The sequence below is a fragment of the Archocentrus centrarchus genome, chromosome 4 (genome assembly GCF_007364275.1).
Source record: "Archocentrus centrarchus isolate MPI-CPG fArcCen1 chromosome 4, fArcCen1, whole genome shotgun sequence".
Classification (NCBI taxonomy): domain Eukaryota; kingdom Metazoa; phylum Chordata; class Actinopteri; order Cichliformes; family Cichlidae; genus Archocentrus; species Archocentrus centrarchus.
The window spans coordinates 25187411-25202386 of NC_044349.1; the positions used below are offsets into that span (position 1 = coordinate 25187411).

At 37.7% G+C, this 14976-nt stretch overlaps 1 protein-coding gene across 3 annotated transcripts; it reads right to left on the reverse strand.

Moving 5' to 3' along the window:
* Window positions 1-1816: 1816 nt before the first annotated feature.
* bsg (basigin) lies at window positions 1817-14902 on the reverse strand. 3 transcript variants are annotated; one of them, XM_030726919.1, is made up of 9 exons: window positions 14694-14902; window positions 9318-9668; window positions 7521-7689; window positions 6617-6705; window positions 5950-6089; window positions 5100-5376; window positions 3309-3321; window positions 3150-3222; window positions 1817-2977 (listed from the first exon to the last, which is right to left on the reverse strand). In XM_030726919.1, exons 1-8 carry the CDS (start codon window positions 14755-14757, stop codon window positions 3162-3164), a joined length of 1164 nt encoding a protein of 387 aa, XP_030582779.1. In that variant the 5' UTR covers window positions 14758-14902; the 3' UTR covers window positions 1817-2977; window positions 3150-3161. The 3 variants fall into 3 exon arrangements, with proteins under 3 accessions (XP_030582779.1, XP_030582778.1, XP_030582780.1); XM_030726918.1 differs by having other exon boundaries at window positions 3309-3333; XM_030726920.1 differs by lacking the exon at window positions 9318-9668 and having other exon boundaries at window positions 3309-3333.
* Window positions 14903-14976: the final 74 nt, after the last annotated feature.

The window sequence follows — 14976 nt, forward strand, 5'->3', positions numbered from 1 at the left end:
AAATATACAAAAAAATAGAATGTATAAAAATATATACATGCATTGGTGCATCTGTACATTGTAAGAAAAGTAAATATGTGTATACATATAATAATGAAGATGATGAATATTGCACTTGGTGAATGAATATTGCACTAGTGAATGAATACTGGATATTACACAATATAGGAATGTCAGATATTGTTCAGTATGAATAATATAATATTGCACAGTTACAGTGGGTGAGTGTGTGAGTTCAGGGTGGTGATTGCTCTGGCGAAGAAACTGTTCTTGAGTCTGTTTGTTCTGGCTTTGATGCACCTGTAGCGGTATGGTGTGGATTAGTTTATCAGGAGTTGAACTCAGCCTCTTAGTTCCAGTGAAAGAAACTCTTAAGTACTTGAATGGCCTGACCTCAGCATCTTGAGGATGAATTACAGCAGAGCCAGGCCTTCTTATCCAGCATCAGTGTATGACCTCACAAAAGGGGTTCTGGAAGAATGGTCAGAAATTCCCATAAACACACTCCTAAACTGTTTGTGGAAAGCCTTCCCAGGAGATTTGAAGCTGTGATAGTTGCAAAGGGTGGGCCGACATCATATTATAACCTATGAATAAAGAATGGGGTGTCACTCAAGTTCATGTGTGTGAAGGCAGGCAAGTGAACACACTTGGCAATACAGTCTAGCAAATAAAGCTGAACTAAGAGTCAGTGTCTAATTTCATGTAGTACCAATTTGTACCAGATTATGCAGCAAGTCAATCCAACCTTTAGTTAACCAGGTAAGTCATTAAGAAAATAACTTCTCATTTATTATGGCAGCCTGGGAAAAGTCAAAGGCTCTTGAGAAAATGGGGCTAGAACTAAAAAGTATCTAGATAACAGCTGCACACATCTGGAATCATCCACACCTAATGGTACAATGCTGTCCCCTGGTGGTGAAAGTTATGAATTCTTGTAGAAAGTAAACAAAAATATTTTCGGCTGTGCTGCCTCTCCGCCTCCTGGCAGTAGAATCTTTAGGCGGTCAAATCCCCTGGAAATACAAGTTCTAGAACACATAATTACCAGGTCTCAGTAGATCTCAATGGGGTGCATGAGAGCCTTAGTGACTTGATTCACCATATCTGTTCAAAAGCAAATGGCTAAGACCAAACCAGGCAAAGGAAATGCTAAAATTATAACTATAAACCATAGGCTTTCTGTAATTGGCATTATTATGGTAAGAACTAGTCCAAGATTTTTAGTAGTTGAATCTAAGGTATCAATTTGAACATCCTCAGTCACATCAGTTATCAAAGCTGAAAGCTGGCTGGCCACCCACCCAGCAGGGCGACAATACCCCCATCAGCTTTTTTAGGGTGAGGGTTTAAAAAAAAAAAAACAAAAAAAAAACCACCCTAATTCACTTCAGTAAGTTGGTTGAGATGCAAACTGATTACATTTTGTCTGTGTGAAATTGCTGCTAGTATTGATTTAAAAGGTGACAAATACTGAAACTAAACAATTAAATAGATGTGTAATTGTTTTGTACACTTTTGTACAATTATTACACAGTGAACCTTGTGATCTCAATGCACTTGTACTTTGAGTGCATTGAGACAGCAAATTAAGCAATAATGCTGTCAATTTCTAGAGATACTATGATACTTGATATGATGGCACTAGTGTTTTAAAGTAAACCAGTTCTTTATATATTTCCTTAAAAAAATAAAATAAAATAAATAAATAAAAATCATCACAGGAACATTTTCACTTGGGGCTTATTTTCTGTTGCAGCTTACTATTCTAAGCCACCACTCCATCTTGATAGTTTAAATTGAGAAACAAAACAAGACAAATTTTAATACCTTTTATTCAGTTTGTGCAAGTTGTACAGGAGATGTTGTTCCATGTAAACGGAAGGTACAACAATTTACACAATTCTGGCTGACTAGGTCTTTTAAACTGTAATTCTGAAATGGCAATATCCAGTCACAACACTACTCTTGGTTAAATGGAATATATGGCTTCTGAATCATCTATACAGTGAAAGGGAACAGAAACAAGGACCCAACAGTCGCACACAACTGGTTCATGTTGAATGAGTTTATAAAAAAAAAAAAAAAAAGTCAGCAGTTTGTCTGCATCAGTGTGGAGCATAAAAGATCCATTTGACAACAGTTACACCTCTTACAGTTGGTCCTTAAATTTCAGCCATGTAAGTGAAGTCAGCAATTAAAGCAATGATTAGAACCACAATTTAAAATATTTAAATAGGGAAAGAGAAGCTATATATATTATATATATTTAAAAATTTTTAAAACAACCTTTCCTATTCAAAACAGTAGTTTCTGATGGTAAAATGTAGCGTACAGTTAATCTCAGTTATTTCTGCATTTAACTTTAAGTGACATTAAAATTTAGTGGCAGGTAACAAAAGAAAATGGTGCTTGTTAAGGCAAAGTGTAAAACTCTGCTAAGGGAGGTTTGTAATGGTGGTGGTGGTGGTTCAAATGCATTCCATTATTTTATATTAAGAGTGGCAGTGATTCATCAGGATAATAATAAAAAAAAAATAATAATAATAAATGGTCCAGATCCTCTAAACACATCTTTGTGCTGCTTTATAGGTCACTATTTCAGATTGGAGGATATAAAAGCAAAGACTGACAACTGTGAGGTCAGTGCAGGAACCATCAGCATTAACAGAAAATAACCACAAACTATGCATTCCTCATGTGAGCATTCTAATGATTTTACAACAAACACACACACTTGGCTGGAACAACACAAAACTCATGCAATAATTGCCCCATGGCCTCAAGCAGAAATTATTTCACACTATGATCTCTGGCTGTACAATGTGGAGAGGAATATAGAAGAAACCAAAGCAAGAGGAAATCATATTCTTTAAAACATTACCAACCAACCATGAAAAGGTACTTAAAATTGCAAGGTGCACAGTATATTGTGCCACACAACAGCTGAATCCTGGAGTGTCATCTGGACAGCCATCTACGTGAGGGGGGGCGGGAAAAAAGAAAAAAAAGCAACCAACTTTATTAAAAACCTTTGTAATATATTAAGAAATTATGAATGTTCAAGTATAAAAATGAATAAATAAAACTGCAGACTGATAGAACTCATAAAATGTAGTATTTGAATTCCAGCAGTTATTTTAACTCACCCATTTCAGCTTCTAGTTAGAGTTCCTTTGCCTCACATTCTTGTCTTTGTGGTTTGCATTAGAATTGCTCTTCCTGAAACATATTTAACAAAATGAGCTCCAAATAAGCAGCAACCCCTTTAATGACTATCAAAGTAGTAAACTAGTAATTGTACTTACAGAGGAGCAGATCCTGAGTCATCATCTGGACAGCAGTGAATGATCAAAGACATACGAGGGGGGGAAAAAAAAAAATTAAAAATTAGATTAAGCTAAAAGGTGTCACCTTTGATTGGTGTGAGAAAATGCATGCCATCCCCAGCCCACAGATGATGGTAGCAAATGTTATCTTCTGCAACATGACTGCAATGGGGTTATGATCAAATCCAACTAAACATGAACAGAAGCATGCCCACTTGTTGCATTTCTGTCAATGAAACAAAATCCTTATAAAATCCATTTAACAGTTACAATCATTTGATTTTACTCATATCATAATGTAGCTTTAATACGTTTGTAATCATGATTCAAAAGCCTATTCATGAACATTTTTAGGCATTGTCTTGAGACACCCCTTCGCATCACAGAGGCTCATGCAGTTCAAGCAAAAGGACAAAGGAACACTGCAGTGCACTGCTGTGTTAAAAAACAGTAACCATCTTTAAAGTGGCAGTGCTAACACGCATCCTGCATGTACTGTGGCAGAATTCACACCCGAGCAACAGCATGTATTCACAATAAGGCAAAACGTAGGCTACCTCAGCAGCCAAATGATGAATGAGACAAATGGTATATTGATTTTGAGAAGGTTGCCTGTCATGTATCATGCATAAAGTACAAGATGCAGAAAGCATGCAGACAAATAGTTGAGACCTCTTTTCAACCTACCCAAATTCATGTCAAACCATTACAGTAGTTTAAGTGTCTCATTTGACTCTTTCATTGGCTCAGACACGTGTTTAAGAACCAGAACAAAGTGAAAGAAATATTTGAAGCTTGCTCTGCAGGGCCAGTGAAAGAGTGACCAAGTCTTTGAGCACATTCCTCTTAGAAGTGGTTACTATGAAAGCAGTTCATTCAGACTCCCACTGCCCGTTCCACGCGGTCATCTCAGGTAAACCACTTCAGTCTGACATGCAGTTTTGTTCACTTACCAAAATGCAAAATCAGCAGCGAACAGAGAAATAAAAATGTAAATAATAAAAAAATAAAATAAAATAAAGTTTCTAACAATTGTTTATACAGTGGCGGCAGCTGATTCCTGATCTTAATTTCCAAAATGTAAAATAATGAAAAATGCATGCAACTACAGCCTGCATATCTCCCCATACAAAATTCTTTGCCTTTCATAGTTTCAAAGGGCATTCAATCCTCTCAACTCATTGCTCAGTAAATTAGCCCCACAAGTGTTTTGGTTTTGATAGAAGTTGAATGACTTGATAAGAGGAGGAGGATGATAAGCCTTTCCTGCAAAAAAGTTGAGCTGCAGATTTAAAAGTAGAAAAAGGCATATAGCTGACTACTTGTTTTAATAAGAACACCAAAACGGCCCTGAAGTTTCTGAAAGTCCAACTACTGCAGCCAACTGACAAAAATAGCTGTTCAGATGAAAATGTGACTAAACAGTTATAATAAAAAAATAAAATTAAAAAAAAAAACAATGGTAACAACAGCTATGAGAATTTAAGTGGTATCTTCAGCTTATGCTCTGATATTTGCAAGGGAAAAAGTAGAATGAACTTGTTCATGTTACAGAATACATACATTTCACTGTCAAATGTAGGGCTAAGTACAACAATGTTCAACAACGTCCCAGGATTTTTTTAAAATCTCTAAAACCCCCTGGTGTATTCATTGTGTTGCAGTCTCAATGATATCAAAGATAAGGCAGTGTTGCCTCACACGCAGCTAAATTCAGTCTGGATATGACCTAGATATGGATGCAATGTGTCGTGGACACAGCATACATACCGTCATTGACCTCGTCAGGCTTTCTCCTCTTCTCATAGATGAAGATTATGGTCACGAGGATGATGACCTCAGCCACAATGCCAAGGAAGGGCCAGAGAGCAGCCAAGCGACTGCGGACACGCAGGTAGATCTTGTCATCAGCTGTGCCAAGTTCACTGGTTCCAGAGCACATGTAGTTTCCAAGGTCGCTGTCGATGTTCAGGTCATTAATGGTCAGACTGGTCTTGTTGGAGGTGCTACTGATCTCGTATTTTTCAGTGGTGCCATTGGTAAGAAGCTGAGGATTATTTTTAAACAGCAAGCGAGGAAAGAAAAAAAAAAAAAAAAAAAAAACAAGTTGGGTCATTCACTGACAAACAGTCACAGTTAATATGCAGTGTCTCATGAACTGGAATATGACCATGTGTACAGTGAAACATCAAGATGGGCAATCAGGGCTTTCAAATTATGCCGGCCGCAGGCGCATTTTCCACCTACTCCACCACTCTGCGCAGTCTACTTTTTAATTTTCCTTAAAAAAAAGTTTTTTGCACCGTCCGCCATTTCCAGCGCCATGTGGACGCACGTTGCAATATTTACGTTCTTTCAATCTGAGCCATTTGATTGGTTCATGACTGCCATGTGACTATTCATATCGTCTGCTGCCGTCATGGCTTCGGTCTCAGTCATAAGGTACCTGCTACTTTGGCATGCCCCCCTGCTACTCCAAAACAATTTGAAAGCCCTGGGCAATGACATCCATGCAAAGTATTTTTACATAATCATGATGCTCGGCTAAGCATTGTGAGAGTTGGCAGCAATTCCAACTTTAGTGAACATTAGTATCATTCCGAGTGTGACAGAAACTCACCAGTGGGGTTTCATTTTCTCTCTCCTTGAACCAGACCCAATCAGTGGGTAATGGATATCCATGACTCACACAGACCAGCACAACTTTGTCATTTTCATTGCCATGCTCAGAGTGCTTGTAGGCAGCGACATGTGGAGGTGCTGCAGGAAAATGATAAACATGGATTAAATTACAATATGATAGCAGATAGGTTTATTTAATTTACTATCCTTGGGAAAGAGGCAACTTCACATATTTACTACAAATTACCTATAAACTAGAAAGCAATACACTATTCCACTTCACATTCACTATGCCAGCATTCATGATACATTTTCCTTGATACTGTGAAACTTAAACCACTAGGCTCTAGACAATGAAAAGCATTCAATTGTGCACCCTGCAGATTAAAGTCATTATATAAATTTCATTAAAAAAAACCAAACTATATCTCTATATATCTATAGATCTATATATATAGATCTATATATCTATATCTCTCTATATATAGATCTCTATATCTCTATATATCTATATATATATATATATAGATCTATATATCTCTATATATCTATATATATAGATCTATATATCTCTATCTCTATCTATATATAGACAAAAAATTTCAAAATGAAAATGTTCACCTCTGAAGTCAACTGACATAATTCAATGTGATTCCTCTACTTACTTTTGACTTCAATTGTCTGATTCACCAGTGGATCAGTCTCGAACACACATTCATACTTTCCACTATTGGCATGAGTAATCTTTTCCAATCTATGGGAAGAAAAAGAATAATTGATTTGGAATTAGTTTAACAGTCCTTGTTAAAGGAAAAATTACTCCCTTTCTATTAAGACATGGTATCTAATAAGTGACTTAGGACCACTGCTGAAGCCACTTTAATGATGCTGATTAGTTTCCCATTCGGCCAAGCAGAAAATCCACAATAGATCGCACTCATACTCAAGAGCTTGGTAAAACTAAAGCTGCTTATTCACCCAGCAAATATTTCATATTTTCCCTCTTGATTACAATCCCACTTCTGTTTGGTGCTACTGTCCTGTACAGTCCTGCATTCTCTCTAATGGGGAATTAAGGTCGAGCAAAGTGAGAGCACAGCTAGGGGCGCTTATCACTGCTGCCAAGACTACCAGCCAAGCTGCACGTCTACACTGTCCATCTTTCTGCTAATCAAGAGCAGTGAACGCTTGAATGGTGTCCCTAGCTCTGTTGCTAATGCTGAAAGTGAAGGAAGATGAAAAGCGAGAGGGTGGATGGCAGACAAAAACCCACAAAGGAATAAATAAAGGATAGAGAAAGACACTTAAATTAAACATAGCCTTCTTATAAACACAGTAACAGTTAAATGTCCTCAAGCCAATGATGCTTAGCTTAGCCCATACAACCGAACATGCCAAAGTCAGTCTTCTAGTGCGATTCAGTCACTCAGTGTTTCTAATTAAATAAATGCAGGACTGTCCACAACGTGCCTCTCTTGGGGGAGTATGGCTTTACCAGCATAATATTCCACAGAAACTCCAGGACAGACCTGCCTACAAAGCACTTGGATGCATTTTTTTCCTTCTTACTTGAGGGTTGTGTGAGATTTTCCATCACTGGTTTTGGAGCCTTCAATGATCTTGCCATTGTGAATCCAGTAGGAGCCCTTGATGGGAAGGTTGCCATCTGTGAGGTTGCAGCTGAGCATAGCAGAGGTTTGGTTGCTGACTTCAGGAGGTTCAGTGTGGATGTTTGGGGCTTAAGATGGAGAAAAGGGGGAGAGAGGGGGAAGAAAAAAAAAAGAAAGAAAGAAAGAAAAAAGAAAACCAGATCATTGGAAGTCTTTGTAAAATCAGAAATTACATTTTACAGGGTAGATATTAATATGCTCATTTAAAAAAAAAAAAAAAAGCCTTTAAATGCATTATTGCCACTGGATGCTTACATAAGATACAGCTTAATTTATATTTTTATCTTAACACTCAACAGCTGTCTTCAGAGAAAACCAAATTGACACAATGACATCTCTCAGTGCATAATCTATGGTAGAAACCATTTTATATGAAAAAAGTCAACAGTTCACAGTGGTTCTGAGGGGATTATTTTAAAGATTTGAATAAATCCACATCTCAATTTAGAAGCTACATTTTTAATGTTTTAGAAATTCTATGTATACAACAACCTTACGCTCACACTCACTGATGAGCAAAGAAAAAAAAATGTAGAGTTAACTATGACTAACTTAGTAGGTTATACTATCCTTAATGTTGCCAGACATACATATGTATTATTTTTGCTCAGACAATTGTTGAGTGTTGATTGGTCAAGCAAAAGTCAAAGAATTGCCAACCAAGCCTTAACATATTCAGCTTGCCAAGTTTAAGGATTAATAATGAAAATCCATTCTGAGAAACCATGAGAATGGGACACAAGCGCTGTACAAATGCACAGAACTTTCTGAGAAAGGTGGAAAGAGCTCCCCACCAACAGTAGAATGAGAGGAAGAACAGGAATTACACTGGAAAGGTAATGAACTACAGAAAGGTCATAGGGTAAAGATCCTGTAATACATGCAGAAGCAGCAACAGGGATAAAAATTATCAGCAATTTAACTGCCAATCATGTGATGATGGTGAACTAAAGAATTATTTATTTATTTTTTTTTTAAATCAAGTAGTTTAGCTCCAATTGGTTAGGCTAACAGATTCTTCTAAGTTAAAAAAAAATAATAATAATACTGGGCCATAAGGCAGAAAGATGCCCAATGGCTAAGAATCCATTTTTACACTTAGTTGCCATCTTCTGTACCTACAGTTCAGTAGGTTATAAGCCACAGGGATGGTCTACAAGCATAAATAAAAAGGGGCATTGCTAGTGTTAGTACCAATTAAGGAAAATAATAGCAAAATATCTAACAATATGCAACGCTAATCTGACGCCCCTTTTTGGGTTTTTGAGTACAAATAGTTAAACCGATTGAAAATATTTTGTTCATGTACAATGAAAATCCTGAAGGAGCCATTTTCAAATTTCCAACCTTATGACCAGTATTATATCCAAGAAAACCTACCATAATAATACCCAAGCCTTAAAACAAGAAGAAAAAAAAAAGGCATCAGATTGAACATATGTTTTGTGTCTGGTAATAAAGGGTTAGGGAGCTATGGATGTCTTAAGACCAGGTTCATGTTCTACTAGGGAACACTCTTGGAGCTTTTGAGGAAGGAGAGGGAGTTTATGTACTGGGTGAAGCAGGATGGAGGATACTGGTCCGGGAGACATAGCAGAGGTGTGTAACAGGAGATTAACGTCCAGGACATCACTAATGAGGAAATAACAGTCATCTACTTTGACTGGAGTCTCCTCATGCTTTCTCTGCCACTCACTTTCAATCACAATAATGTTTGCTTGCGAGCGGATCCACTTGATTTTTGGCGTCTTCTTCAGTTCATTGCGGTCAGGGTCGTTGGAAGCACGGCACTCATACGTGCCCGAGTCCGCAGGGGTGAGGCTAGTGAGGTGAATGGTGCTAGTGGCATGTGCTATATATGTGGCATTTATTTTCACATGGTCATTCCGTGCCCCATCGAACAGCTGGGTAAAAGTCTCATTTGGCTCCTCACCTTCTACAAACCACCACTGCACCTCAGGAATAGGGTTCCCTACAACCTCGCAATGCATCTCTGCACTGTCATTGATTAGCTTCATTTGAGACAAGGGGGACTTGATAAAACCCGCTGAGCACAATTTTAAAGTCAGCCCAGCGAACAGATTAAGAAATTTTGAATGTGGTGGAGTTAAAGCAAACCAAATGAGTTAATGAATTGATGATAAAATGCAATGATGAAAAGGATAGGCGATAGATTTAAAAACAAAAAAAAAGCAACAGCGGGAAAGAGAAAGAAAAAAAACAGTTAATAAAACACAAATGAAATGAAAACATGAAAGTAAGCACAAAGAAAAAGCACAAATTAGAGCAACATTTTTACACAATCTTTATGGAAATATTTTAATCATTCCTTGTCCTCTGATTAGGGCTGGGTGGAATAATGAAAACACTGATATATCCAGTATCAGGCTTTTAGGTCCCAACTAGCTTTTACTGTCTGGACTGGCACTACGGTGATGAGGGGGAAGTGGTGAGACAGTATAACACTGCCTTAAACAAGTCAATTTGATATTCTGTGGCAAGAAGCATGTATACAACATTTAGATAACTGTTATATTTAATCTTGGGTCCATCTAGAGATTTAATGGTTGATTTGAATAACCTAGGGTGTAGTCACATAGGTAATCTGTACCATGCCTGAGCACACTTGACTCCAGTTTGTATGACTAGTGTAACTACTGTCACCATGCCTGTAGTGTGCTCAGTAACCAAACACCAGTGCTTCCTGCAGCTACATCTGGGATAAATACTTTAACAAATCTATAACACTTGTGAAGACAGTATGTAACTTCCTCCAATTAAGCTACAAAAACTACAAAATCATGAACCTCACTGGGCTATGCAAAAATTCTTTTCAAAAGCTTGTGATATCTTGGTCGCACACAGCCAAAAATGGCTGACAAATGCAGGTGCAGACAACCGTTAATGATCCTTTGACAGGCTCTCTTTTCATAATTTTGGCAAAAGCTGAACTAAACTGAGAGGGTCTTTTGAGAGAAGTGAAAGTGCACTGCTGAAAAGAAAACATGAGCTTGATTTAAAACACCACAAGACAAAATTAATGCACAAAAGAAGCCCATAGTTTATCCTCATTGTGTTTTTACAACTGAGGAAATTAAGAAAAATCAGATTGCCAGCCCTAACAGAGGAGTGTTGTTTTTTTGTTTGTTTTTTTTAAGTCATATCCCCCAGCCCTAATTCTAATCAATTAAGATGAATGTACTAAATGCTACATAAAGGCAAATAGGGATGACCCAAGCTGACACGAGTGTAGCGACAAGCCACACAGTTTCCACTTAACATCCAACTAAAACTATTTAACTGCGATCTACCATCTAACAATGTTTCCAATTCTTTAACAAAAAAAATAAATAAAAAATCTGGACTCTTGAGAAGCTGTTGCAAAGTGAACTGTAACTTTGCTGAAACACAATTTTGAGCCATTTCTATTGTTTTATTTGTTTTAATTAATCTAATTTACAAGATTAATTGCCATAATGTGTGTTTGTATCAAGTGTAGTCTCTGGCTCCACTGGTATACTGGATTACGGAGACTAAATGCCAGCCAGCTCTAAGTATTAGCAGTTACACAATCCTACATCTTGAGACTGTTTTTAAAAGAAAGAAACACAACAAACAACAAAAATAAACTTGCTCGGGACATCCCTAAAGGCAGGTGAAAACAAAACACACACCAACTAAACAAGGCAAAAGCTTCCCGATGAAATTAACAATTTACAATGAATGAAAGAACATGAAAAAAAAAAAAAAAAAAAAAGCAGATGAGGTGGAGATGAAAACTTTAAAATGATAAAGTCAAACTAAAAATACATGGAAAAACAAAGCATTGTAGGCAGATTGCCTTCTGTCAAACAAATGTTTAAACGGGTACCGGTGCCAGACTAGTCAGTACTAAAGCACTGATAAGCAGATGGACATATGTTATTACTATCATTATTTTAAGCACCATTAATTGACTATAGGAATTTGACATCACCCAACTGCCTCCTGCTAGTATCAAGAACAAGTTTGCCGGTGAAATGTGCATATAGCGCTGCACACACCAAATGTCTGAGTTTGCTGAACGTGGCTAACGTTATCAGCGCTAAACACCTCCTGTTCTTAGAGACTACGTCCACCGGTCTGTGCAAAATGTAGTTGGTCGAGGTTATGTGTCAGTTTACACCCACACACCTTACATAGAACTCCTCATTGTCAACATTAGAAGTACTACATAACTGCACCAGTTTGCACAGTTGGCATCTGCTTACTGTTCAACTTGCCATCACAACTACAGATGGGCACAGCTGTCTATTGGGGTTGCTGACCTAGTTAATGGTGGGAGGAGCTGTAGCATCTTATTAATATTTAATTGCTGTTGCACATTACTGAAATAAAAATCATTTGACCAAACAGCTATATTTCAGGTGCCAAGAGTAAAGGATGGCAGTTTTTAAAAATTGGTAGATTAGTAGCCCACATCCCTAATGTTTAGTGAACACCTGCAAGCAGAGGTATGTCTAAAGGTGGAGCACTGGACTCTGAATGCAACTATCACCACATGCTTGCATTCCCTTCAACCAAAGCTACAAAACAGATCAAATTTTGGGATCAATTTCCAAAACTCTTCAAAAAACAGCAGTCAAGTAGCGAGCAATTATAGTCCAAACAGAAGACATATCTGTGAACCTGTAACAAGAGCCTCAGTTTCCGAGTTTAGAATGGCTTTCCCATTACTGCCAAAGGTCACCTTAAAAGCACATGCCTTTTAAAAGTTCAAAATTAAATATAGTTTAGACCTCAGTCCCAATGTTCCAACGTGTGTTAAAATTGCAAATTACCCCAAATAACCTTCTGCTCTATAACACGAGAATCAGTATGATGTGTTTAAAGCCCTTTCATAGATTATCTGTCCTAGTTACCAGGGTATGCATGCTTCATTTTCAATGAGTTTTTTGTTTTTCAACCAAGCAAGTAGGAATTTAATCAGTCTTTCGAAAAGACATCTTTTCACACAAAAAAGCTAAAACCTTAGGCTTAAAAGTTTAGGCTATTTTCAATGGCCACAAATACAATGACATTTTCACACTGTACTGTACTGTATGGTTTATGGTTTTCAGTCATGTGACTAGCAGAGACCTTGAGGGCATAACACTGTTCCACCATGCTTAACACAAACTGTTCCATAGAACTGCAGTTCACGTCAATTTTCCATCTGTTTCAAGGAAAGAGTGTTGAGAACATGTCTTTTAAAAAGATCTTTAAAATCTAAAGAAAGCACTCGCTCAAGCATTTCAACAAGCAAAAATTACAAAGCTCCTCCCAGAGCTCCAGCTTGGTGATGCCATCCTCATGACTAATGACTACTAACAAAGTTAGTAGTCATTAACAAAAGTTGATAGCCTGGCTGAACAACTGCTTGACCTATTAGCTAAAAACGTGTTACTACAGAGAAGCAGCCTTGCTCCTTTGTAGTAACAAGCATTAATCAAGTAGGACACTTTGTCCTATATAATAACTTGGCTGTAACAGACCAATAAAGGTTTCCAGCTGCTATAAGAAGGATGTGAGCACTCAAACTGATGGAAGGGGAAAAAAAAAATCTGCCACCTTCAGGACTAATGCTTAGATATCAGGCTTTTATCATTAAAGCATAATTTTACTGAGAGCAGGTTAAGCAGTCTCAAAATGGTGGCCAATAACAAAATGGGTGTGTGTTGAACACCATTTACCAAATTACTTGAACTGAACATTAAGCAGCTACAGTGTAAAAATTGCTTCTTTTTTTTTTATGCACACACTCTCACACACAATTAAAAAAAAAACACAGCCTTTGTAACCTACTTTTCACACCAAAGTTAAGCTAGAGAGAGGAAGGTGAAACTCTAGGGAGGTCTAATTTTACACCTGATCTCCTCCAGAGCTGCCGTGGCCAAAGCAGAAAACAATGAAAGGCATGAGGGGCTCTTGTGTGCCTCTGGCTTAAGTACATGTAAACATAAAATTCAAACAGTCTATTGGTACCAGCTCTACAAATTTCAAGTGCCAGTGGTTTTATCCACGTGTAGTAAGCCAAACTACTAATTCATTTTACAGCGCAATGTCTCAGCACACGGATTTCCCCGTTTTTCTGCCTTGGTGATGAAATTCTGATAGGAAAATTAGTCATCTCTGTTAAGTAACCTAGAAGTGTAACCACGTCTGTGTGCGTCCAAATTCAATATTCAAGGCAGGCCAGTTCATTAAAGAAATTTAAAGACCTAAATTGTTTCCCCAACAACCGTCAACTTAAAATTCCCAGCCGATAATGACAATGCCTACACAGAGATTACATAGCTGTGAGCACTGGGTCAACTGGCTCGTATTTAGTGTGAACATGCTATCGCTAATCAAGCTGAATAGTTTTAATGTTGTAAGCCACGGCCGCACATAAAGGAACATACTGAAAGACTTAAATGAGCAATATTATTTCAGCCTTTAAGTCGTTTGGGAAAACGAGGCTTAAGTTCTTTAAAAAAAAAAAAAACACACACACACACACACACACAAGGCATGAATGTAGATTAGGTATAGTACTAAGAGCAAACATTTTGGCTCTTACGCAACTGCTAGTTACGTTTGAGCAACCTAAAAGATTAGACAAAGCAACAAGGTTTCTGAACCACCATTTGTTGTAAATTAACATGGAGCCCACGTGATTAACATTTGCTAACGTTTGGAAAAACCTCAAAATACCTCCCTGTGAAACTCTTAGATACAAAGGGCGTTAAAAAGGGGAATAAAAATGAATACTCAACAGTAGCACTACATAATAAATGTCACGAAACGGTGCGAAGGGTTTCTGTACATCGGTTAGCTAGCAACAATGGTACGCCTATGTTTTCGACATCACGTTTTATAACCGACTGAGGATATTGTCTTTTAAGCTTTTCATTTAGAAAGGCATTCAACGTCGAAAATACAGAATACCGTAACTGTCGTCACTTTCACATAACAGGAACACTTGAAAGAAAAAAAAAAAAAAAAAAGCAAATGTTCATAGCCGGGCAAAGTCTACATCTTCGAACAAACATGGCTGACGCACAATTCTTACCTGTAGAAGCATCGGCTCGCCAACAGCTCAACAGAAGGGCACTGACAGCCCACAATAACTTCATTGTTGACAATAAATAATTACTATGTCGTCGAATAAATTTAATGTTAGCCGCGTTCGGCTAATTCTTCTTCCAGCTAGATGTAGGGACTGAATGCCCGACGTTGAGCCGATGCAGTCGTCCTCTAGTTTTCACCTCACGCACACGCCCTGATCAGCACGTAGAATATGACGATTCTTTTTTGGAGGCGGGGTTACTTTGATTTGTTGTCCTAAACAGTCC

What these genes read in the sequence shown, in the direction of transcription:
- bsg (XM_030726918.1), bottom strand. Translation starts at nt 14,757, where the DNA reads ATGAAGTTATTGTGGGCTGTCAGTGCCCTTCTGTTGAGCTGTTGGCGA. An exon ending in AAACATTATTGTGATTGAAA is followed by an intron (nt 7,690 to 9,317) that starts GTGAGTGGCAGA and finishes CTCCATCTTAAG; the next exon opens with CCCCAAACATCCACACTGAA. An exon ending in GACTCAGGATCTGCTCCTCT is followed by an intron (nt 3,223 to 3,308) that starts GTAAGTACAATT and finishes AATATGTTTCAG; the next exon opens with GAAGAGCAATTCTAATGCAA.